We start from the raw sequence: 25935 nt of genomic DNA, 5'->3' as shown, positions 1-25935 counted from the left end.
CACAATTACAAAGTTCTGATGGGTCAGTCAACCTTGCAGAATCTTCACTGCAGGTGTGGCTTCCCCTCCCCCAACCTAGGAACTTAAGTTCACGCAGAGCAACCACTGCCCGACTTAGGAACAAGGTAGGCATCAATAACAACCCCAGCCTGACCCTGATTTTCACCCTTCCACTAGGTGCTGGTTCAGCTCCGATACGCTTATTGTCTGGTTGGTGTGTGGGGGTGGGAGCAGAGTGTGCGCCAGCTCTCAACCAAGCCACCACTGGCTTCCTCCTGACAATTTCGTGTACTGAAACAAAGCAAAGCCCAACTATGAGCCAGGCGTGGCGCGTGCTTCTAATCCCAGCACCGGGGCGGCAGTGCAGGAGGTTACCTGGGTCCACAGCGAGACCCTGACTCCGAACAGGAAGGCAGCAGGCGCACACAAAAACCATTACAGAGTGCTGACAATAAACAATGCAGCCGGCCTTTGCTGGTGCAGCTCATCCATCACTGACCGCCTACCGCGCCGCTGCGCAGTCTTAGGGCTCTTATCCTGGCCTGTCTTTGATGTGGGTATTGAAAGGCTGTGGTGAGAGGACCATGAGAAACAAGACCTTGATGTGTTAATTGTGTCCCAGCGAAGGCAATGTGTGAGAGGGAAGAGAAGAGTGAAAGGCTGCCTTTATATTTACTCACTCCATTATTTGCTTACCTATTCAGACACAGTCTCACTTTATATCCTGGGCTGCCGGGAACTCATGATACTCTGAGTTGGCCTCTTGCGTGATGAGAATGCAGGCATGTCCCGCCATGCTTAGTGTTACTGGTTGGAATATGACATGTCTCTGTAGGTCCATGTGGTTAAATACCTGGTCCGAAGCTGGTGTCACTGGTTTGTGAAATTGTAGAGCTTGTAAGAGGTAAGTCCAGGAAGAGGGAGGGGGTTCCAAAGGATGTGCCTTAGAGGTGATGGCCCAGCCCCAATTTTGCCTGACCTGTCTGAAGTGTAAGCAAGCAGCTTCGAATTCCTGCTGCAGAAGCTGTGAGCTGCCATGCACTCTGACATGCGTTCCCACCATGACGGACTGGACTTTCTTGGATCATGAATCAAAACAAACCCACCATCTCCGAAGCTGTTTCAAGTATTTTTGTCCTAGCGATGAGAAACATAATTAATACAGAAATTGGGTGCTGGAAAGTGTGACCATCATGAACCACCCTAACCCACCTTCATGTGCTTCATGGGCTGTGGGAACTGATGTACAAGAATGTCTAAGAGTCTCGAGCTGTGGGTTAAAGGAGCCTGAGAACTCTGTAGCAGAAGCTAATAGCCATTCTGATGGGATCTTCAAAAACCAAAATGCTGATAGAAACGTGAATAGTAAAGAAGTGTTCATGAGGTTTCCTAGGGACCCGGGGCTTTACCAGAAATTGGCCTAGAGGCCGTTCATTTACATCCTGGCAAAACATGTCTATATGGTGCCCATAGCCTGAAAGTTGAATGAGGCAAAATTTACAAGTAATAGATTAGCCAGGCATGCATTGCACACCTATAGTCTGGGCACTTGGGAGGTGGCAGCAGGAAGATCAGGAGTTCAAGGCCAGCCTAAGCTACGGGAAACCCTGTCTCAAAAAGCCAAACAAACGAAGCAACCAGCAAGTAATGGCCCACGTTGCAGAAGGGATTTCAGACAGCAGAGCATCCAAGCTGTGCCGTGGTTACTGCTCACTGCTCTTTGCCAGATGGATGATGAGGAAGACCAGCAAGCGGGGCAGAAATGGGTGAAGACAGTGCACTTTGACTAGGAAACATGAAACGGGTTCAGTTGTCCACAGAGTGGGGGATGATTGCAGCCAAGGCAGCTGTAACTGTTAGATCAGCACAATGAAGGAGAAAGTTTTTATTGGGACCGGAGCTGCTGCCACCAGGGCAAGACATCACCAACTGACGCTCCAGGGTATAGAATTAAAAACCCACCTGAAAAGCATTCATTTGAAAGGAGAGTGCTTGGGACTGGGGAGAGACATCGGTGGTAGTGTTATCTAGCATGCCCGAGTCCCTAGGTTCAAGTCATAGGCCTTGAAAAAGAAATACTACCTAGGGAAATGTTTTCTGAGGGTTTTTGTTTGTTTGTTTTTTCTTTCTTTCTTTCTTTTTTTTCTTTTTCCAAGACAGGGTTTCTCTGTGTAGCTTTGCGCCTTTCCTGGATTTCTCTCTGTAGACCAGGCTGGCCTCGAACTCACAAAGATCCACCTGCTTCTGCCTCTTGAGTGCTGGGATTAAAGGCGTGTGACACCACCACCTGTTTTCTGAGGTTTAACCAGAGGCATGCAACATTTTTCTTGCAGGCATGCAAAATACAGGAGTTGCACTCATGGAGGCTTAAACCAAGGTTTCAGAACCCCGAGGCAGGCCATGTATAGCAGGTCTGAATTCTGTTTGCAGTGTCCCAGTGGGCTGTGTATGATGCCGTGAAGGTAAGGCCTCTGTTGTAACAGGCCTTCAAGATACTGCCGGTGCCAGGAACATGGGCTATCTGCTGAGGAAAGCCAGAGGCGGACGGTAGAACTGGCCAGCAGGGGGCAGAGCTGGGTGGCCAGAGCTTGTTATGCCTGCCCTGTGATGCCTTAGAAGGTACTGGACACCGATTCCAGGGTTTGGGGTTCACCCTGCTTGAGTTCAGTCTTGCCTTATCTGATGGTTCTTTGCTATGCATCCACCCCTTCCTTTGGACTGCGCATGCTTACTTTGAGCCATTGAATATTAGAAATATGTAATTTGTTTATTTGTAATAGGAGCTCATAACTAAAGAATTTATTCTTGTGTGGAGAGATCAGGTTGTAATTTTACTCTACATGTGGATATCCAGGTTTCTATCGCCATTTGTTATATAAGTTGTCTTTTTCTTTTTCTTTTCCAATTTAACTTTTTATTAATGCTTTGTGAATTTCACATCATGCATCTCACTCCCACTCATCTCCCCATCTCTTCCCATTTGCCCTTTATTCTAGCAACATCCCCTCCAGGATAAAATAAAATAAGATTTAAAAGAAAAAAAATCTTGTCATGGAAGCCGTAGTGTGACACAGTGAGTCCCACAGTAGACCCTTTAGTCAATATATCATTACTCTTGCAAGTGTTCATTGCAGAGTCATTGGTCTGGTTAGAGGCCTCTGGTTTCAGCTATAGCACAGACATGGACCCTCTCTTTTGGTACCTGTTGTTGTCCTGTGTCATGGAGATCCTGTAACTTTGGGTCTGCAGGACCAGCCCCTTCATGTGTTCCAACAGATCATAGATGGATGATGGGATGGGCCAACTCACAGCCCTGGTTCTGGGTCTGGGTAGTTGCAGGATTGGTCAGCCTGCCAGCTCTCTCTCATCCTCAATACCAATGTGATCTAGCCTGGGCTAGGTCACCCTATATAGCAAACAACAAGGGGTAGGGGATGGTTCTCCTGCTCTCATGTCCTTGGCCCCAGCTAGCCCACACCTACACCACCAGGGCCAGCTCTACTGCGTTGCCCAGGTGAGGTGTAGGGGCCACTCTGCCTGGTGCTGTAGCTGGTGAGGGGCTGGGCCAGCTCGCCCTCCTGTCACAGGCCTGGAGGGGAGGGAGGGCTTCTCTCCCTTCTCATACCACCTTTTGGCAGGTGAGGAGTGGGGCCACTCTGTCTTTTGCTAATCTGTTTTTTGACACTTTTGTCAAAGATTAGGTGGCCATACCTGAGTGAGTTTTATCTGCCTATTTTTTTTTCTGGGTCCTCTGTTGGATTCCACTGGTCTGTGTATTTGTTTCTGTACTGGTTTTTGTTACTATGGCTCTGTGGCATAGTTTGAGATGAGGTGCTATGATGCTTCCCTTATGGCCCTTTTTGCTTAGGATTGGTTTGACTATTTAGGAGGGTCTTTTGCTTCCATTTAGATTTTAGGATTCTTTTTTTTCCTAGTTCTGTGAAGAGAGGTCGTTGGAATTTTAATGGAGAATTGCTTTGCATTTGTCCATCATTTCAATAATAAAGGCATCCCCACCATATTAACTCTGCTGGTCCGTCATTGGTATTCTTTCCTTCTTCTAGCTAGTGTCTTCTATAAATGTCTTCAGGGTTTTAAAATAGTTGGCCAGGTTTCATCAGAGGTAATTTTTAAACTGTCGTGGGTGAATTTTTTCCCTTATTTCCTTTTTGGGAAATTCATTACTGATAAACAGAAAGATACTGACTTTTTTTTTTTTTTCCTGTGCTAGAGACTGAACTCAGGGCTTTGTGTTCATTAGGGACATTCCCTACCATTTAGCTAATCTGTAATCCCACACTACTGATTTCTGTATACTGATTTTGCATCTTGATATTTTGCTGAGAGTGTTTATAAAATCTAAGAGACTTCTGGTACAGTTTATGAGGGCTTTTAAGTTGAGGATCATATCATCTGTAAATAGGAGTAATTTGACTTCTTCCTTTCTTATTTACATCCCTTTTATTTCTACTTTTTGTCTAACTAGATTTCAAGTTCCACATCAGAGAGGACAGGAGAAAGTGGATGTACTTGTCTGGTTCCTGATTTTAGAGGAAATACATTAATTTCCCCTCATTTAGCGTTCTGTTGGCTGCAGGCTTGTCTCACATGCCTTCATTATGTTCCCCATATGTGATCCTTTAACTCCTAGTGTCTTCAGGGCCTTTATACTTAAGGGAAGTTAGACTTTTCCATTTATTGGGGTGATCATATGATTTCTAATCTTGTCTTTTTAAGTGTGATATTGCATTTATTAACTTGTATATTTTGAATTATCCTTACATCACTGGAATGAAACCTTTGTATGATTTTCTTACTGTTACATTTACTTACTTAAGTATTTTATAGAGAATATTTCTGCTTTTATTCATGAGATCTCAGCCTATGGCTTTCATTTTGTTATTGTATCCTCTGGTTTTAGTATCGAGGTGTTGCTAGCTTCACAGGACAGGTTTGGTAGCATCCCATCCCTCCTTGGTCTATGGAACAATTTGGGGAGCACTGGCATCTGCCCTTTGAAAAGACTTGGTCGATTTCAGCAGCAGATTCCTCCAGGCCTCGGCGTTTCTCTGCAGACTAGTGTGCTTCAACCTTGTTATGGATCTGCCTCAGCTGTTCATAATCTCTTAGCTTAGTTTTGATAGGTATATAACCTATCTATCTAGACACATATAGTGGCTAGAAATTTATTCATTTCTTCTAGATTTTCCATTCCAGGGAGCAATATAATATTCCAAGTGATCTACAGCAATTCTCTGGCTTATTCATTGGAAGCTGTTGTAACATTTCCTTTTTCATTTCTAAATTTATAAAATTTGGTTAGAGTGACTGGGTAGGGGTTTGCTGATCTTGCTTGGTTTTCCAAGGAACCAACTCTTTGGCCTGTGCGTTGTTTACGTCTCTGTTCTTTCCTTGCTGCTCTGATTATTATATTTTGCTGTCTGATGCTTTGGGTTTGTTTTACTTAGATTTTCTTTTCTATTTTGACACAGAGTCACATGTACCCAGGATGGCTTGAAGTCATTATGTGGCTTATGCCTGGATGTTTTTGTTCTTCTGAGACCTCGGGGGCATACATTTAGGTACTTATTTGATATTTTGCTGAGTTTTTAATGTAAGCCATCATAAACAAAAACAACAAAAGGTTTGCTTTAAGACCTGGAATATGATCCATTTTAGAAAAGGTTCCATGGACTACTAAAGAAATGTGTGTTCCCTGTCTGCAGGGAAGTAGGTAACACCTGGGTCCATTTGACCCTGAGTAGAGCACTCAACTGCAGGTGTGTGTGTGTGTGTGTGTGTGTGTGTGTGTGTGTGTGTGTGTGTGTGTTTTGGGTGACTTAACTAAAAATGAATTTGGAGTGTTGAAGTCTTCCACTGTTCTTTCAGAACCTATTTGATCTTTCCATGCTCACTAGTGTGTGTCTTATTAAATTGGGAACCTCAACATTTGATGTCTACATAGTTACAATTTTTGTTTTTGTTTTTTTGAGACAGGGTTTCACTGTGTAGTCCTGGCTGTCCTGGAACTCACCTGTGGACCAGGCTGTCCTCGAACTCAGATCTGCCTGCCTCTGCCTCCCCAGTGCTGGGATGGAAGGTGTGCACCACCACCACCTGGCTTACAGTTTTATCCCATCTTGAGTTTTCTCCTCATTAGTATGTAGTTAGCGCCCTTCTTTGGCTCTTCTAGTCTTGGGCTGGAATCTGCGCTGTCAGCTATTAGAGCGATACACCTGCTTGGCTTTGCCTGCTCCTCTTCTCTTCCATCTGCTGACTCTGTGGCATCTTTACCCACAGATTTATGTCTTGGGAACACTTATTTTTCAATCTATTTTTTCTTTTCTCTGTTACTTAATTTTTGTGGTTGGTTGGGTTGTTTCTCCGCCCCCCCCCCCATGTTGATATTAGAGGGTTTTGCTGACTTAATGTCAGTCATGGTGAAGTCTTGGCTCAGTCTTCTGCGGTCCACCCATTCCTCTCGGACAGCGGATTCTTCCTTGTGCTCTCAGAACTGAGACTGTCTTGCTTCCTGACTCAGCGTAAGCACCTTCTGCTGTGCTGGCCCGGTGGTCATGAACGCATGCCCTAGTCTCCAGTCGTCCTGACATGGCCTAATTTCTGCCTCCTGTTACATATTAACTTCTTGGTTGGCAGTTATTTATTTTCAAGGCTTGAAATAATTGTTCCAGGGGCTAGAGAAAAAACTCTGGGGTTAAGAGCATATACTGACCCTGCAGAGGACCCAAGTTCTATTTGCTTGGTCACTCATGCTAGGCAACTCACAATTGCCTATGACTCCAGCTCCAGGAGATCCGATGCCTCTGGCCTCCACAGGCACTACATTTGTGTACGTACATGCATACACTTTTTAAAAAAGAAATACGTTATTCTTTTAGGGTTGCTAATGAGATAACGTGTTATTCTGATGTATTTACCTTTGTAAATGAATTGGCATTTTTCCATAACAACTTTTAATAATAGTTTTTTTGTTTGTTTGTATTTTTGACACTTTGACTACATGTCTGGAGAAGTATTTGAAGTTATAAACGGCTCTTGTGTTTGGATACTGGATTCTTTCTCCAGATTTCAGGAATGCTGAAATTTCATGGACTGTGTTCTCTACCTTGAGTGTTTCTCTCTGCTTCTCCTCTCCGTGGATTCTTAGTTTTGGTCTCTTGATGTATGTTAGAGGTCTTTGTTCTTTCTCAGCGTCTGATGTGGTTTAATCAAGGTTGAAAATACTAACTAGAAAAAAAAAATCACCATAAAAATTGGCCACAGAACTATGGGTGTATCTCAGAAGTGGAACATGTCTTTAGTATGCTAAGATCCAGAGTTCAGGCCCCAGTACCAACAACTTTACAGAGATTAATATGACTGCAGAAGCCTTGGCTCTAATCAGGAAACGCTCACTGGTCACTCCTTTTTGAAAAAATTCAACTGTTTTTTTAAGAGTATTATGCGCCTTTAATCCCAGCACTCGGGAGGCAGAGGCAAGTGGACTTCTGATTTCTGAGTTTGAGGCCAGCCTGATCACAGACTGAGTTCCAGGACAGCCAGGGATACACAGAGAAACCCTGCCTCAAAAAAACAAAAACAAAAACAAACAAACAAAAAACCAAGGGAAAAAAATTCCAAATGATGAGGGTGAGATAAAGGAGGAGAAAATGAAAGCGAACAAAACAAACAAATCCACAGAGTTATAGTTAATTTGGGTGAAAACTTCAGGTTTTGGTATGAGTGAGTGAGCTTGTTTTTTCTCACTACCTAGAAAGGCTCCAGTCAACCTGGCATTTGCTGTAGCTCCCTCGGGGAGATAAGATGGAGGAAGATACGTGCTCAAGTGTGAGTGTTGTCTTTTGTGAGATTTGTCAGCTAATCCAGCTATCCTGCCACACTGATGTGGATTAAGGCTACAGGGAGTTCAGTGTTTTGTTGTAAAGGAAGACACAGCAGGTATTATTTATTTTGTCATGTCTGTGGGATATGAAACAGTTCCCACAGCAATCATCAGCCTTTGTGGATACACTTTTCTAAGGAACACTTAATGAGATTGTTATTTCTCTCCGTCTCTCTATTGGTTCACATATTTGGATGCAAATATTCATAATATTTCAGGAATCCAGATTTAAGCTTTCCTGACAATATTGCACTTACAGTCACAACATTCTTTTTTTTTTTTTTTTTTTTTTTGGTTTTGCGAGACAGGGTTTCTCTGTGTAGCTTTGCGCCTTTCTTGGAGCTCACTTGGTAGCCCAGGCTGGCCTCAAACTCACAGAGATCCACCTGGCTCTGCCTCCCGAGTGCTGGGATTAAAGGCGTGAGCCACCACCGCCCGGCGTCTGATGTCGGGTTTTAAAGCACCAAAGAAACACAAATGACGAGTCTGATGTCCACAGACCTGTACTGCCATGTTTGGTTGGGAAACTAAAGTTCATTTATGCAAGAAATACACGTTTACTTCTTATAAGTTAAACCTGACTTTGAATTATTCAACCTGGTAAGATGGAGCTTCACATCAGTCACGGGGCACGTGAAGAAGAACGTGTCTCCTTCTCCATTTCCTGCTCTCACTGACGCAAGAGCAGTACAGAACCTGGGATGGGCCAGGCGAGGTGATGTTCACCTCTGATCCCACTACTAGGGAAGCAGAGGGTACGTGGACCATTGTGAGTTCAAGGCCAGAACTACATAGGAAGTTCCAGGCTAGCCAGAGCTACAAACTGAGAGCCTGTCTTATAACAAACAAATAAACAAGCCAAACAACCGCCACCACCACCACCACCACCACCACCACCACCACCACCACCACCACCACCACCACCACCACCACCACCACCAGTTATCATGGTCTCATGTCATCTCCGAGAGTCAGGAATCTTAGAGTGGCTAAGTCGTGTGGTGCTGGCTTAGAGTTCCTTCTCAGGGTTGCGGCCAGGCTGTGTGCCAGGACCAACTGTGGTTATTTCAGAGATTTTTTGGCTTAGAGATTCTAATTCCAAGATCACAGTTGTTGGTAACTGGCAGCTCGGATTCTCCTGTAGACCCCTCCATCCGGCAGCCTGAAGTGTGGCAGCTTGCTTCCCTCAGAATGCGTGATCCAAGAGAGAGGAGACAGCCACGAGGGCAAAAGTCAGTCCTTTGTCACCTCATCTCTATATGACAGATGCTCACTTCGGCATTTATGTGCTGCACATATGGAACCAGGTACCATGCCGGGAAGGACGTATAGGAGGGCATGAAACTTAAGAGGTGGAGTTCACGGAAGCAGTCTTGGAATCTGACAACCGCAAAGAGTAAACATAGCAACTGGTCATGCACCTCTTCCAAAACACCCTATTCTTCATTAAAGAAGCAAGTGTTTGCATTACATTCTGAGGAAGGACTCCTTAGGATGGCTCAGTGCAGAGCCTGGCTTTGTCCGCTGGCAGGTGGTTGGTGGCCCCTGTGCTTCGGGGTCCTCAGGACTCTCGTGTTGAAGGTTGGATGAGTTACAAATGGACAGTGCTGCGGAGTGCCAGGGCCCTTTAAAGGCTGGGTAGCCATTGGTGGACTTTCCCCCTTCGCACTGAGCAAAAGCGCAAGCTGCCCGGGAATCAAAGCAGAGCATTCTTTGAAGAGCGGAGAGACATCACCTACCTGTCATCTCCTGTATGTCTGCAGCTTGTGGCGGTGTTGTGTGGAGATGACCCATTTAGCGCGGACTCCGTTTAAAGCTCAGGTTGTCACAAAGGAGACCATGTTTTGCACATTCGCTGATTGCTGCATGCATTCATTCATTCATCCCGCTAGTTCTTAAATCCATCAGTGAACTGTTCAGTACTGACTTTATTTACCAGGTACTAGGAAAAAGCTGTGAATGGGAACGCAAAGGTCTCTGCTTCCATTGAGTTATACACTAAAGGAGAAAGCCAGAGCTGGGCAGTGGTGGCACACACCTTCAGTCCCAGCGCTTGGGAGGCAGAAGCAGGTGGGTCTCTGAGTTCGCAGTCAGCCACGGCTACACAGAGAAACCTTGGGGAGGGGGAGCTGGAGAGGAACCCTAAACAAACAAGATGGTTGCATATTCTGATAAATGGGTGACAGTGTGAGCAGGCCCAGGACAGCGCTGACAGTGGCAGAGTACAAAGGAGACCCTTGGTGCCACTTCATGTCCTCATGATGCCAAGCACAGGGGCTAAGAAAGGACTCGGTAGGAAAATCCCATACCACAGCAATCCTCAAGGGAAACAGGATTATTATTGATCATTTACTAGAGGCTAGACCCAGCAGTGATGACATAACTCTGTGTGCTGAATTCCATGAATTGTGCCACGTAATTCTCTCTATCCTGAAATACAGACAGCAGTTTCCTTTTACAGACTAGCAAAGGTTCCAGAGCTTGGGTAACTTGTTCAAGGTCACACAGAGAACACCAGAATGCAGATTTTATTCAAGATTCAAAGTCGGGCTTTTGGCCATAATGTGGGAGCTGATAAAAACCTTCTAAACAGGCAGCTAATTCAGGAAGAGGAACAGTGGTATGCATCGAGGCTCTGGGAGTCTGGGGCGAATGCAGTCTACTGAAGGAGACTCCTATAAATCACATCTGAGAGTAAAGATGCCAGCCTGCAGGATAAAAACGAGTCTTTGCTACTGATTACCCTGCGCCTCCTAGAGTTTGTCAAATCCCACTTACTCTGTGTGACTGAGCAAGGGACTTACCTCTGTCACGTCTCTTAGCTTGGCAAGTAGAGATGCCAGGAAATGCCAGGCCTGGAATATTACATATGACCCTGGCAAATTAGAATGATGTCTTAATATTTTTAATGAGCCACAAACTACTTGTGGGTGGTCAGGGGGTTATGTACCTTCCTTTGCCCCTCACAGGAAAGGGATCATCGTATGGTGTAAGTTTATGGGTTTAGATTCAGCTGGAAAAGCTCAGGACATAGTAGGCGCTCAGGACATAGTAGGCCTCCATCCTGACAGCCTGCAGCCAGAGGGTAGAGGCCATAAGCCGGTAGTGACTCTTCACCTTGATGTCACCTGAGCTGTGCCTTGAGTTTTAGTTGCGATAAGACACCCTTTGCTCCTGAGAACCATTCTGGTTGCTTTTTAGCAACCTTGCTTGCTGTATAAACAGTTTGGCGGAGAATGGGAGTGTGATATAGGAAACAGTTGGCTGCTGACGTCAGCACTCCAGGCTTGCGGTGCTCAGCTATAGGTAAAGCTGAGGATCCTGCCAGATGTCGTGCAGAACTCTTTAGAACGAGGTGGATGCTAATCACTGTCAGCTCTAAAACCAGCTTAGACTCTGATAGTCCAAGTTAAAGTCTGAAATTGAAGACTAGAATATGGATTTGGCACTATTATAATTTGAATAACACATACTTCTACCAAATTTAAGTCTCAAAGAAAACAATGAATAAAAAAAAAACCAACCTATAGTTTGGTTGCAGTCATTTTATGGTGACGCCATTCCACAGTTGTGACTTAACGGTGTCCCCACAGTGGGGACTGAAAACAGACTTTGATTGCCCACTTTGTCCCATTATGTAAACTCCAGCATACTTTGTGCTTTTGTTTGCTTATTTGAGACTAGTTTTTTTTTTTTTTAGTAAGTTTTTGGCTTCCTGCAGAACTGAGAGAAGAGTGTAGAGAAGAGCAAACCCCTGGGCCTTTGGGGGACACTCAGGACTGTGTGGTAACAGTCCACGTAGGCTCCTGAATTATTTTTCTTGTTCTTTTCTTTCTTTTTCCCCCTTCATTTTCTTTCCCCACTCTTCCTTTTTCTTCTTTTTCTTTTGAGAAGAGCTCTAGCACCTCTAAGGTTCTCTTGGTTGGGTCTGAGCTTTGGCCATTGTGTGACTCAGCTTCCCCGGATGTGACAGCGTCTAAGGAACTAATGTGACTGTGGGGAAGGATTTATTTTGGCTCAAAGTTTCTGGAGCTTTGGGCCTGGTCATGTGACTCTAGGCTTTGCATGGCGACACAATAGTGTAATGGGCTACAGGTAGATAGCGCAAAGTGGCCTTCTTGGTGTACGAGGCAGAATGAGAGAGATCGGTGGGGTCAGGGAAAAGCCGCATCCCTGGAGGCCGCTTCCTCAAACCGGGCTCTGCCTCCGGTCCATCCAGTGGGAACGCCACAGGAGGTGTCCTGGTTGAGGAGCCTCCTGAGCTCTTGATCCTCTCCCCCATCTTCAGGGCCGCGAGAGGGTGAGCAGGCTCTAACACACACCGTCGGGAAGGTCTTTTCCTACTTAAACCACCACGGCCATTATGAAAACGGCTGTCAGCATTTACGTACAGGGCTCTGTGTGTCCATAGGTTTTCTGCTCATTGCTGTACCCTATGGTAACAGTCCCCATAGGCTCCTGAGTTAGTTTTCTTGTTCTTTTCCTTCTTTTTCCTCCTTCATTTTCCTTCCCCACTCTTCCTTTTTCTTCTTTTTCTTTTGAGATGAGGTCTCAGCATGTTGCCCAGGCTGACTCTAAGTTCCTCCCAGCCTTCAAATTGATCCTCTTGCCTTGGGTGCCCCAGTGTCTAGGAACACAGGTACATGCTACCATTCTATGCCTAGACTATTAAAAAAATCAGTTTGTTCATTTTCCTATTGTTGAGGTTTAAATTTGTTTGGATTTTGATTAGGATGGCATTGAACCTTCTAGATCAAATTGGAAAGAGCAGCTGGGTGTGGTAGCTCACACTTATAATCCCAGCTCTTGGGAGGCTGAGGCAGGAAGACTGCCACAAGTTCAAGGTCAGCCTGGACTACATGGTGAGTTCCACACCAGGCTGGACTACAGTTTTATATGAAGAGAGTCTATCTCAAACAAAAAAGAAAGTTGGGAAGAACAATATTAAACCTTCAAATCCATGAGCACAGAAGTCTCTCCACTTAATTTCTTGTTTATTGATACACGCTAACAATCTGTTATTAATTGTTCATTTTGATCATAGACCAGAAGTGAAAACTGACACAGTTGTCTCAGTATCTATCACTCATTAGTTTTCTGTTCCCTGCTCTTGGTCCCCACCACCCCCATTTCTGTCTTCTCAAGTCTCTGCCTTTTGTAATTGTAACCAAGCATCTCATGACTCCATTTTCGTTCCCTTGTTGGCATATGAATTGAGCTTCTCTTTAGGATTCTGTTTTGGTAGTAAACCTCGTCATGCACAGGCACACTGCCATGGAAGTGCCACTGCCCCGATAACAGACACAGACGGTGAGTTTGGTATTTGTTTTTGTTTTTCAAGACAGGGTTTCTCTGTGTAGTTTTGGTGCCTTTCTTGGAACTCACTCTGTAGCCCAGGCTGGCCTGGAACTCACAGAGATCCGCCTGCCTCTGCCTCCCAAGTGCTGGGATTAAAGACATGTGCCACCACCGCCCGGCAGAGTTTGGTATACTTCTTAAGGATCTGAGGAATGGCCAGTAAGTTCTGGCTTCACCTAAGACTCCCACCTTACTGCCCTCTAACAGGAAAGCCAGCCAGTGGCTTCTCTCGGGTCATTCAAGTCCTGCAGGCATTTATTCCAACAAACAGGTGTTTTACACACCGAAAACCTGTTGTTTCTGTTGCCACCTTCAGAAACCACCTCAGAATTACCAGGGAAATTGGGGGTTCCCTTTCAGGGTTCTTAGGCTCTTTAATAAATAATTTGAAAACAGACTGGAAGGAAACTTGAGGGCAGTTTTATTAGGGTTTGAAAGAAACAGGGTGGGTGAGCTAACTGAGCTAACTGAGCTAACTGAGCTGACTGAGGAGCTAACTGAGCTAACTGAGCTAACTGAGCTGACTGAGCTGACTGAGGAGCTAACTGAGCTAACTGAGCTGACTGAGCTAACGGTACAATTTCAGCAGCTGGGGGGGGCGCGGGATGGAGGAGGGGAGAGAGAAGTCACCCCCTTTTTGATTTAGGGGACAAGACAGCAGCAGTTGAGGTTGGCAAGAAGCCACAAGGAGGAAGAGGCGGGGTGCTTCAGCAGATGCGTGGGAAGCCCGGAGTGACAGGGGGTCGGTCCGTGCTCAGCCCTTTGCCCAGAAGCTTCGTTCCCAGTAACTTGGTGGGGGTGGGGTGGGGGTGCCACAGCAGAGGCTCCGTAAGCAGATCCACTGAGGGGGCTCCTGGAAAGGATAAATCCATTATCTCATTAGGGGGATAAGATAATTGTTCCTGTCCTGTCTCAGCATGTTTTCTGGTGATTCAGATTTCCCATGGTGGGTGGACTCCCTGCCGGGCCCAGCTGTGTTAACTCTTAAGGGGAGAGACATAGTTTGTAATGTTCTCATCCTTAGAACAGGCCAGAGGCAGTTCATCCTTTTGACCAGGTCTAAGAAGGTGATGTGTACCTTTCTAGTGTTACCAGGGCAACAGGAGATCAAAAACCAACAGGAAGGGAGGGGTCCATCCTCCATGGCCTCCAAGGCTACTAATCCTTATGTAGCTACCTAAATTAGCTACGTCTATTGGATAACCGGCTTCCGCTTCTACATCAGTATTTCAGTGTGTGTGTGTGTGTGTGTGTGTTTGTGTGTGTGTGTGTGTGTGTGCGTGTGCGCGCGCGCGCGCGCGCGCGCGCGCGCGCGCGCTTTCAAGCACTCCAAGCAGGCATTACCACCTACCTGTAAACCCTTCTGAGTGTGTATCCCTCTGTGATGGAGAAGCTTCCTTACACCTCATGAACCTGCTTCTTAGCTGCAGATTCTCCAACTGGTCTCTTTTAGCCTTTGTAGAATTGAAGAGTTGGAGCCTTGCTCTGGAGTGGGGTTTGGCTAAAGGAACGCTGTGGCTAGCTGGTTTCCACTCAGACACTAACGCTTTCCACACACCAGTGGGAGGCTTCGCGTTCTCGGTGTCTCTGTGATTACTGGAGCGGCACTGTGCCCTCCTCCTCTGCATCTGCAGCTTGGCTGACTGTTTGGCAGAGAGACCCAGCCTCTGGCCCATCTCAGCGTGCAACCTGCCTTCCGTACTAAGTTTATTCATTTCTAGCTTTTGATTTAAAGTGAAAGATGTATGATTCACCCTCTCACTTGATTACTTAGAGGCCACTGTTAGGTTATTAGCCTAATTTTAATATTATTGTGTTTCTGAGAATAGTGAGGCCCAAGGACAGAGGAAAAGCAGGGGTGGCTAGTCTGGAGCACTTTCCAGTTACGTTCAGACTTCCATAGGCCCAGCTCACGGCATGCCAAAGCCATCGCAGTGGTAACAGCACCAGAGATGACTGACTGCAGATCAGCATAAGAAATGAAGATGATAATAAAGTTTGAAATGTCACAGAATTCTCAAAATGAGCCAAGAAGACAGGAAGTGAGTATGTGCTGCTGGCCACATGGCATGGGGAACCTGCTTATGTGGGGCTGTCACCAACCTTCTGGTTTTAAAAAGCACGGTATCTGCCAATACAATAAAGCAAACCCAGAAAGTCTTCATCTACCGAGAGTGGATGTGGCAGGTCCCCGACTTCCCTCCATGTCACTGCTGCCATTTACTTACATACATTTACTTACATACACTGAAGCATGTTATCAGATGCAGGTATATAAATAAGAACATAAAGGTGGTGTTGGGTTTTTTTGGCTCTTTTGTTGGGGGGCCCTGCCACCCAGCTCCCAAATAAATTCACATACGGGGGCTTATTCATACTTAGGAATGCCCTGCCTTAGCTTGGCTTAGTGTCTAGCCAGCTTTCCTTAACTTATCCCGCCTACCTTTTGCCTCTGGGCTTTTCCCGTTCTCTTACTTCTGTCAATCTTACTCTTACTCTGTGGCTTGCTCTGTAGCTGGGTGGCTGGCCCCTGATGTCCTCCTCCTCTGGCTGCTAGCTCTTCCATCTCTCCTCCCAGAGTTCTGCTTCTATTTATACTCTGCCTGCCAGCTACAACTATCCCTCTCCTGCCTTGCCATTGGCTGTTCAGTTCTTTATTAGACCATCAGGTGTTTTACACAGCACAGTAACACAGCTCCACAGAGTTAAACAAATGCAACATAAACAAAAGTAACACAGGTTAAAATAATATCCTACTACATAATTGTCCCCGATATTATGTGTTAGAACTGATGTTGTGTGTGCTGCTGGGAACCAACTCCAGGCCTCGTACATAGCAGGCAGACACTGTCCCCACTGAGAGACTGTCATTCTCCAGCCCTGAGCTCGAACTCTTACTGTGGGTCTCCCTGCCCATCTGCCTGATTTTATGATTCTTTTCCTTTATATTGGTTGTTCTGTAGTTTCAAAATTACATTTTTAGATGTAGGGGTTTTATTTGGAGGGGCTGGCATTCTCCTGCTTGGTGCTCTAAGTTTCCTGGATTTATGGTTTTATGTCTGGTATTAATTTGGAGAAATTCTCAGACTTTGCAAGTGAAGCTATTCAGTTATTCAGGTTTCCTCACAGTATCAAAGAAAAAATGTACTATTTGATTAGATAGGTTCATTCCAGGAAAGCAAGGATGGTTCAAAGTTGAAAAAATAAGCTACTAATATAGTAAATAAGGAGACTCAGAAACAGAAATCACAGACCATCTCAATGGATGTTTTCAAAAAAGCTCTGTGTCAAGTTCCACATCTCTTCATGATAAAAACCCTGAAGAAATTAAGAACACAAGCAACATAGCCCTACGTGGTATGCCATGAACAAGCTGTGGCCAGCGCGGTGCACAGGGAAACTGAAGCCAGACAAGTGTTCCTTCTCTCTGGACCTCCTCACCGAGGCACCTGAAGGCTTAGCTGAAGAAAGAAAGAAAGAAAGAAAGGAAGGAAGGAAGAAAGGAAGGAAGGAAGGAAGGAAGAAAGAAAGAAAGAAAGAAAGAAAGAAAGAAAGAAAGAAAGAAAGAAAGAAAGAAAGAAAGAAAGAAAGAGAAAGAAAGAAAAGGGATATAAATAGGACAGGAGGACGTCCAAGTCTGTATGACCCACACTCACCCCTGAAGTCTGCACCTTACTGTAAGACTTGAAACTGCTGGAGGAAAATGTAGGAAACCTTTTCAAGACATGGCTGTGGGCAAGGACCCCCTGAAAAGCATTCCACTGCCTCAGGAACTGCTTGTGTGGAGGAAGGGGCCGGGGAAAAGTGAGGACGAGGACAGGTGAACATGAGCAAAACACAGCTATGCACACGTATGGAAATGTCATGAAGACATCTGTACACTTGCCAAAAAACTTAAACTTTAGGATGGAAAATGGCCCCAAGTTCACACAAGAGGGAAAAGTGTTCCTTTCTGGGGAACTCAGTTACGAGGGTGAAGGGGAGATAAGCATTGACAAGTAAGTGATGGAGAAACAACACCATCAGGTGTGTGGCTGGGTTTTGTTTTTTCCATTTTTAAAGTCAGTGAATAAGAAAGTCCTGCTGTTACATTTAGTAGAGACTTGAAGGAAGCGTGGATGTGAACTGAAGAGATTCTCTCCAGGCAGAGGAGAAGAGGCAAAGGGTGGCAGAGAGCGCAGCATGGGCTGTGTGGCTGGGGAGAGTGGAGTGGACGAGGCTGTGAACCCTAATGGACTCCCTTTTTCTTTCTCCTATTACCCGGCAAACAGTTCCTAAAACAATTGATTTCTCAAGTGTCTTTTTTTTTTTTTTAAAGGGGACTAAGATTTTGCATTTGAAAATTGCCAAATTTTCAAGTTGGCACACAAGTAGGTTTCACTGTGGTCTTTTCCTACCTATCCAGTGTGGGGATACACGCACAGCACCGTGCTCTCTTACAATGCAGCCTGCTACCTCACTGTCTCCCCCAGGTCCCTGTCTCCCCTCCAGCTCATCCCTTCCAACGCCCAAACTAAGTGGCTTTTTATTGTTTGCAGAGGGATCACGCCCAGGCTCTGCACACACCGAACAAGGACTACCTCATTAAACCAAGCCCTAGTCACCTCCCAGATAGTCTTACCTTAATGTTGACGTCTTACATTATCACGTGACAAAACGAAGAAACCTGCATCGGTAATTACTATTAACTGAATTTCAGACCTAATCTGTGTCTCATCACTTTCCCACCGGGTCCTTTGACATTGTCTGTGGCAAACCATGTACAAATACAGACGTAGGCAAGGACTTTCTGAAAAACACCCTAGGAGCTAGAACACTCGTGGGGAGAAGGGGCGGGGGAAGGGGACGAGGGTGGGTCCAATCTGGGGTGTCCCACTGTCCTTAGTCCCGACAGCTGCCCGGTCCTTCCTCACTTCTGTGAGCTCTATGGTTTTATGAAGCCCTGACCGGATGCTCCATGGAGTGCTTTCTTTCCTATTGGGGTTTATCTGATAATGTCTGCCAAAAGACTAGGCTGTGTTTGTGGGCTTGGAAGAAAAACAAGTAAGTGACGTGCCCTTCTCCAGGAGAAAGGGTCAACTCCACCTCAGCCCTGAGTCTGAACCAGCTTATTTCCAAAGAAAAGAACTTGGAGAAGCCTGGGACACAGTTCCTTAACCGAAGGTCAGGGTTAGCGGCAACAGTGCTAAGTCATGTTGAGATGCCATGAGCGGAACCTGGGAACAAGGCTGACAAGCGCGAGTGGAAGGTGACCGCTCTCCTCATCCATCACCAAGGGTCATGGCTGACTGGGCAAGAAAAGACAAGATTACTAAGAGAAAAGCATAATGAGTTTATTTCATCCAAGTTTCATGTGACACAGGCGGCTTCTGAAATAAAGACCCGGAGAAATTGTTTGTGTGCTTTGGTTTGTTGAATAACAGACAGCCCTGTGGAAATGATCTCACAAAATGGTCTTTCTAATGGTTAGAGACCTAAGGGCCAGCAAGGTCCGTCAGTCTCTCTGTGGCTCTCTGCAGCTGCCTCCTCTAGTGTGTGTAGGGCTCTGGGATGGTCTGGGAAGAAGGGAAAATGGACCCTTCTGGGTTTTATGGTTTGATCTGAGGAGAGAAATTATAGTTTCTGTGACATACTTTGGGGAAGAGCTGTTCTGGCTTTTCTGACTCAGTTGCAGAGGTGGTGAGGAGGAGGAGAGGGAACGGGGACAGAGGGCAGGAGAAAGCACAGGGGACTTCCAAGGTCTTCAGCCTCCATCAGTTCAGAGTACCCCAAGGCACTGTACTTTGGGGTGCCATATTCTGAGCCAAACCAAAACCTTAACCCACTCTATGATTTCCCACAGAATGATCACTGAAGAATACACATGTCAAGTTGGGCAGTTGTGACACACACCTTTAACCCTAGCACTTGGGAGGCAGAGTTCAAAGCCAGCCTGGTTTACAGAGATTTCCGGAACAGCCAGGGATGTACAGAGAAACTGTGTCTTGAAAAACAAAGCAAAACAAAGAATATACTACATATAGTGGCAAAATTAATTCTATATTTTTGACATTTTCTCTCATTTTCCATGATTATTCACTACTTACCACCAAAGATTATAATTGTTTTGTGGTATCACATGGGAAAGGGAGACAGAGGGAAAACGGGGGGCAGAGCTCCTGGCTTTTCAAAAGCAGACTGTTTGTGTCTGCCTTGTACAATTCAAAAGTTTCTCAGTAGTGTCAGTGGCCTCCACTGAATCATGTATGTTCAACAGTTCATTTGTAAACACCTTGAATTCACATATTTTTCATTTATGGCTCATGAGTGTATCAAGTACTGTTATTATGATTAAATAATTTTATTACAAATCTAAAGAATTTTGAACTTTAAATTTGTATTTGTGTATGCTCAAGATTTTGACATCTTTACCTGTTAAAATGCATTGTAGCTTATCTACTTTATGATGTGAAATGCAGGGCAGGAGAGATGTTTTTCAGGGGACATGAGTTTGTTCCCAATACATAGGGTGGCTCACAGCACCATCTCCTGGCCTCCCAGGGCACCTGCACTCATGTGCACGTATCCATACACAGACACACACAAGCACACAATAATTAAAAATAATAAAATCTTTAAAAAGAACTGATGGCATATAAAAATATTCTATTAAAAATCATAAACTCTAAAGTCAGAAAGATTAGCCAAATTAACAAATGGGAATGCAACTGCTCGGCATCCAGAGTAGTCTTCCGGGAAACAGGGCTTCTACTTGACACAAATTCCAGCAATCTTAAGTGATCTCTACTTGATAAAGGAATATTCCCTTAGGAATGCTACTGGTTAAATAGTTCAGTTTTTGAAGGAACTATTTTTAAATAAGCCTTAAATATACAAGAAAAAACAACCCACCAACCTCCAGTGCAGTTGGCAGGCTGAGAAAAGCTTAATTACCCTCCTCCTCTGTAACCATCCAGAGAAAGCAAGCCGGCAGCCACCAGGGTACTCATTACCTGCTGTGAGCACAGCCAAGTGGAGTCCCCACTGCTAAGTTCAGAAACTAAAGGAGAAGGAAAGAAAAGAGAGAGGAGAGAAAGGCATGTGGACGTTGGAAATAACGGCATAGGGAAGCAGGGGGCAAGGTGGGAACCACAGCCTGGCTCCTGATGCTGACAAGATGAGGAACTATTCTAAAGAATTCTGTGGAAAATACCGAGGACAAAGCTTTTGTTCACCGTGGTTGAAATAAAATTTAAACTAAGGCTTGAGTAATTCACGGCAATTTCTGTAAATGCCTCTCCACATGGGACCAGAGAATAAAAATTACATTGTGACTTTAAAAAGACTGACAGGGTCAGTAAATGAAAATTTGAATAGCAAAAAATTATTTTTTAATTGAGAGGCAGAACTGTACAATGTGTGTGTCAGTCTCCTAAGAACTAGTGGACAGTGGCCCCCAGAGCAGCCACCCATGGCACCACATCCTGGCCATGGCTTCCGTCCGGCTCCACTGGCTTCGGCTCTGCTGCGAGACTTAGGGAGAGGCGCCAAGCTCTGTGAGGATGACTGAGAGAGCTGCTGTCTGTTTCCACATGAGTTCTAGAAAGATGTGTCCTTAAAGAAATGCTGAACGATAAACATAACCACAGCACACATCTGGGCATGGCCTCAGGGAAAACCCAGAGGAAACAGAATGGAAGATCATTCCAGAATTCTTTAGGAAGACGAGTCTAAAATGGACTGCAAACGGCAGCAACTGTTGTGGTCGCAATAGACCTGGGTCCAACAGGAGAAGAAAGGTCAGCACATGAGCAGGTGCTTTCCAGTTTCCAACGACTACAGACAGTTCTGAAAGCCATTGAGATCCTGATGTCGCTCACTGGCGACAGGTGACACCACATTCCCGTGTGGGAAGTGGTGTGTGGGAAGTGTCGTCACACAGAATTTCACTTTCAAATCCCGTAAGGTAGATATGACAGGTTTTAAAACAAAATAAAACCCTGGCGTGGTAGTGCACACCTGCAATCTAGCACTAGGGAGGTTGAGGCAGAGGATCAGGTGTCTTTCTTAGATACACAGCAAGTTCAAGGCCAGCCTGGGATGATGAGACCCCTCAACACACACAAAAGAAGTAGATAAAGGAAAAGCCATGGACCTCATCCAGCCACCTTTCTGTTTGCAGGCAGGGGTTGTCTGCATAGCAGCCTAACGTCTGGAGGTTTCTGTTATAGTTTCTATAGTGACAAGCAACTCATACCTGAAGGCTTATGGAGGACGATGTCATAACTTAGTATTACACAGGATTAGGGAAATAGAGCAACAGAAAACGCTACGCTGTTGGCTTTCAGACTCTGTTTATTGAAGATAGATTGTACCAAGCATTGTCTTTCTATGATCTTTGGTAAGCCCCAACAGTCTATAAGGATCAGATAACATCTTACCTAGTAGGAAATTCTTTTACAAATTGAAATACTGAATATTTATAATAATTAAAAATTAATCCATTAATGTTAATATAATAATAATAATGAAGTTCTTTTACAAATTGTTTCCTGGCCGGTAAAGGGCTGGAGGTGTGGCCCGGTGGTAGAACACGTGCCTGCTACGTGTGGGACCCAGGGTTTGATCTCCAGCCTGCAGCAAAGTTCCATATTTTAATCAGCTTAGATGGGGCCCCTTTGAGGATGCACATTGAGTGCACACACATTGAGTACAGACACAGCTAAAAATAGGACGAGTGTTTCCCTTTTACAGTAAGAAAAGTGTTAATTAGCCCTCATGGCATTTCATAAGGAAAATGCCAGGACTTAAAACACAATTTTTTTCAGTCAGATTACCCAAGATTCCATTCACATGTGGCTTTAAGGTTTATTTTTATAGCACCTCACTCTAACCAACTGAGCAACTGGCCGTGCAAAGTTAATTTTTAATTATGTATGTGTACGCGTCTGTGTGGGGTATGAGCACAATTGTGAGCAGTTACCCCAGAGACCAGAAGAGGGCACTGGACTCTCTGAAGCGGAAATTCCAGGCGGTTGTGAGTCACCCAATGTGAGGACCAAACTCGGGGCCTCTGGAAGAGCAGTACATGTTCTTAACCACTGAGCCATCTTTCCAACCCTAAAGTAGTTTTCTTTTTTGTTTTTCAAAATGGGGTTTCTCTGTATAACAGCCCTGGCTTTCCTGGAACTTGCTTTGTGGACTAGGCTGGCCTCAAACTCAGAGATCTGCCTGCCTCTGCTTCCGAAGCTCTGGGATTAAGAGTGTGTGCCACCATGCCCAGCTTAAAAGCACATGCTTTTAAAATGAAGGCTTCTTAAAAAAAAAAAAAAATCCCACCATCCCTAATAGCTTTTACAGATATGCAGACTTGACCATGATGTCAACTTGGCCATGATCTTTCCTTCTCGATTGTCAAACTGAATCTAGGATGCAGCAGAGGCCAGGCTGCTTTATGAGCTCCATCTATGAGTTCCGACATGCACCAAGGTGTCTGGTCCATCTTTAAAGCTATGATTAGCAGAATGCTCATCTCCACAGCTGGTTCCCAGAGGGCTTGGTTCAGAGCTCCATGAAGAGGTTGTTTTAAGTTTAAAGGAAAGCAATGCCCCCACACTTCCGGCTCTCAGGAGGAAGCAGGAGGGACAGCTAGGGTGTGAGGAAAGGAAGAGGAGCCAGTCAAGACCACGTGGTGGAAGAATGGGAAGAATGCAAGGAGACAGTCGCTGAACTGACCTGCCTCCAACAGCAGACAGCCCCTCCCTGCAGAGCCCCGTGCTTACACAAAAAAGTGACCCTGACATGACTTGCCTGGCTTCAGACTTACACTGATCAGGTTTGGGGTTGGCAATGAGCGGATCTGAAGGTCGAAAGGCATTGTGCCTTCCCCAGATCTCTGTGATGTTAGCATCTTACAGTGAGGTGGTGTGTTACCAAAGGACAAAACTGACAGCGCCTTGGCTTTCCTTGCCGTTTTACTTTCTGCAGAGCTGGGGATGGAAGCCGAGGCTCTGTAGGTGCTGGGAAAGAGCTCTGCTCCTGAGCCACAGCCAGATTTGTCTCTACTGTTCTAAACCACTTCCCTTCTTGTACGGCCTAGGCCAGTTGGGGCTCTGGTTCTCAGGGGTCGCTTGATCTTGGGGGGGGGCCTCTGATCTTTTTTAAGCTTTATTTTATTATGTATATTGGTATTTTGTCTGAATGTATGTCTGACACCAGGGAGGCCAGAAAAGGATGTCCTATCCCCTGGAACTGGATATTACAGACAGTTATGAGCTGCCAGGTGGGTGCTGGGAAATGAACCCAGGTCCCTGGGAAGAGCCATTCACAGTGTTCTTAATCATGGAGTCGTCTCTCCAGCCCTACTGATTTACCATTAGCACATTCACACAAGTATATATTATAGGTAGAGCACCCCTCCCACTCCTGCGCCCCCTCCCTGGCTTTTCAAGACAGGGTTTCTCTGTTTTTCCCTGGCTGTCCTAGAACTCACTCTGTTCAAACTCACTCAGATCAAACTCAGAGATCTACCTAACTCTGCCTCTCGAGTGCTGGGATGAAAGACATAAGCTACCAGGCTGGCTTCCTGGCCTTCTCAGGAGTCCCTTCTGTTCCCTGGACAGTTTTCACATGCCATGTGTCCATAGATGATTTTATATATCTAGATAATGTCCAGGAACCACAAATGAAAGACAGCATGGTATTTGTTACCTGAGACACTTAATTGGCTTAATACGATGCTCTTCAGCTGCACCTAGTTTCCTGGAGAGGACGGGACTTCATCCTTCCTGTTGGCTGAAGGGAGGATGTATGTACCCTGTTTCCCTCAGCCACTGCTGCTGTCAGTCGCTGGCTGGTTCCACACTCCCTTCCTGCGGCGCAGAAGGCCGCAGACTCGTGTGCAAGGGTCTAATGAGCATCTGTGAGCACCGGCTCATCTTTCAGCGCTCCTCCCCGGCAATGGGAATCCCATGCTAATGGGATTTAAGTGGTCTGCATCAGTTTGAAAGTTTGCTAATTGATTCACTGGTTGTCTCTGGGGAATGGAAGAAGAGACTGTTACTGGTCCTGTTTGTTATCAGTCCTTTTACAGTCCTTGGTGTTTAAAAGTGAGCTTGTTACTGACTCAGTAAGTGCATGCATATGTGTACAGTTATGCTAGAATAAAGTAGCACAGTCCAGGTCTAGGGAAAGGGCTGTGTGCTTAAGGTGTGTGCTTGCGTGCGTGCGTGCAAGTGTGAGGAAGTGTGAGATCCCAGGACCCTTATAAATGCTGGGTGAGCGTGGCAGCCTGCCTGCAGTTCCAGCCTTGGAAGGCCCAGGCAGTGGGTCCCCAAAGCAGGCTGGCTAGCCAGACCAGCTGTCTGGGAACTCTGGCTTTGCTTGACAGACTTGGCCTCAGTGACTAAGGGGAAGAGTGACTGTGGACGACTCCCTACACCAAGCCTCTAGATTCCACATGTACGTACATCCACACGTGTGCTCCTCCCCCATGCACCCATACACACACTGCAAACACATACCACACACACACACACACACACACACACACACACACACACACACATACACACACAGTGGGAAAAAGCAGAGACAAACAATACAAGACTTGTGGAGACCACAGTTGACTGTGTTGTACTGTCTGATTTTTTGCATGTAATATTCATCCTTTATGAACTCTGCCCAGTTTCTATCAATTGGAGAGTCAGTCACTTGAGACTTTTTGGAAAAGCAGACTTTTAAAAAGTACTATTTAAAAATACTACTTAGATCAGAAAGAACATCTGCAACGTCAAATTCCATACATTAAAAATCCCACTGTTCTGAACTGACTGTAAATAAAGGAGCTCAAATATATAAAAATGTGTACTTAAACAAATGACAGCAACATTCTAGTTTTGTTTTTTACATTTTATGTGTGCGTGTGTGTTGGCACGCACACGTGGCGCAGTGCATGCAGTGCATGCGTGGAGGTCGGATGCACCGAGGAGGCGTCTGTTCTTCCCACGTGTGCTCCGGAACTAAACTCAGGCCACCTGGATTGCGGCAGCACCTTTATCTGATGAGCTGGCTCACCAGCCCCAGACTTGGTTTTTAAAAAAGATCTTGACTAATGTCACTCTTAGTGACTTGGTGTTGTTTTTTTTTTTTTTTTTTTTTTTTTTTTTTTTTTTGGTTTTTTTCGAGACAAGGTTTCTCTTTGTAGCTTTGCGCCTTTCCTGGAACTCACTTGGTAGCCCAGGCTGGCCTCGAACTCACAGAGATCCGCCTGCCTCTGCCTCCCGAGTGCTGGGATTAAAGGCGTGCGCCACCACCGCCCGGCGACTTGGTGTTGTTTTTAAACTTTGGTTAGTTTTTAAACATCGTTGGGATTTGCCAGAAAGTGACGACATTTATTTGTAATAAATGGATTTGCTTTCAAGTAAAGCCCATCTGTATGGTGTGGAGATGCCGCCGCCGACTCACAGCTTAGCTGTGGGCCTGCAGGAGCCTTTTCTGGGGCATGTGGGGTGTTTTGGTGGAGTGTTTGTATTGTACTTCCTTCAGTGTCCCCGGTTTCTTAAAATAGACACGCCAGGTGCCTTTGTTACTGTAAGTGTCACCTTAAACGCAGTGTTGGTTAACACTGTGATGTTGTCTATCTTTGGAAGTCTCTCACATACCTCATTTATCAAGGTTATACTTTGAAGAATAAC

The 25935-nt window shown here is 45.4% G+C and overlaps 1 protein-coding gene across 2 annotated transcripts in view; it reads left to right on the top strand.

Annotated features, from left to right (window-relative positions):
- The window catches only part of Ppm1e (protein phosphatase, Mg2+/Mn2+ dependent 1E), a 139843-nt gene that overhangs the window by 70651 nt on the left and 43257 nt on the right, over positions 1-25935 (top strand). The window contains exon 1 of one of the 2 annotated variants that reach the window (XM_076577630.1): positions 6723-6850. The exons of the other annotated variant lie outside the window; for it this stretch is intronic. Within the exon in view, the coding sequence (XP_076433745.1) occupies positions 6771-6850 (80 nt within the window). The 5' untranslated portion in view covers positions 6723-6770. Of the gene's footprint in view, positions 1-6722; positions 6851-25935 lie in introns of those variants that run through there. 2 annotated transcript variants of the gene reach the window in all.

The sequence above is a fragment of the Peromyscus maniculatus genome, chromosome 8 (genome assembly GCF_049852395.1).
Source record: "Peromyscus maniculatus bairdii isolate BWxNUB_F1_BW_parent chromosome 8, HU_Pman_BW_mat_3.1, whole genome shotgun sequence".
Taxonomy (NCBI): Eukaryota; Metazoa; Chordata; class Mammalia; order Rodentia; family Cricetidae; genus Peromyscus; species Peromyscus maniculatus.
The sequence above is the reverse complement of the archived record's forward strand: the minus strand, read 5'-3'. Positions and strand labels throughout refer to the sequence as shown.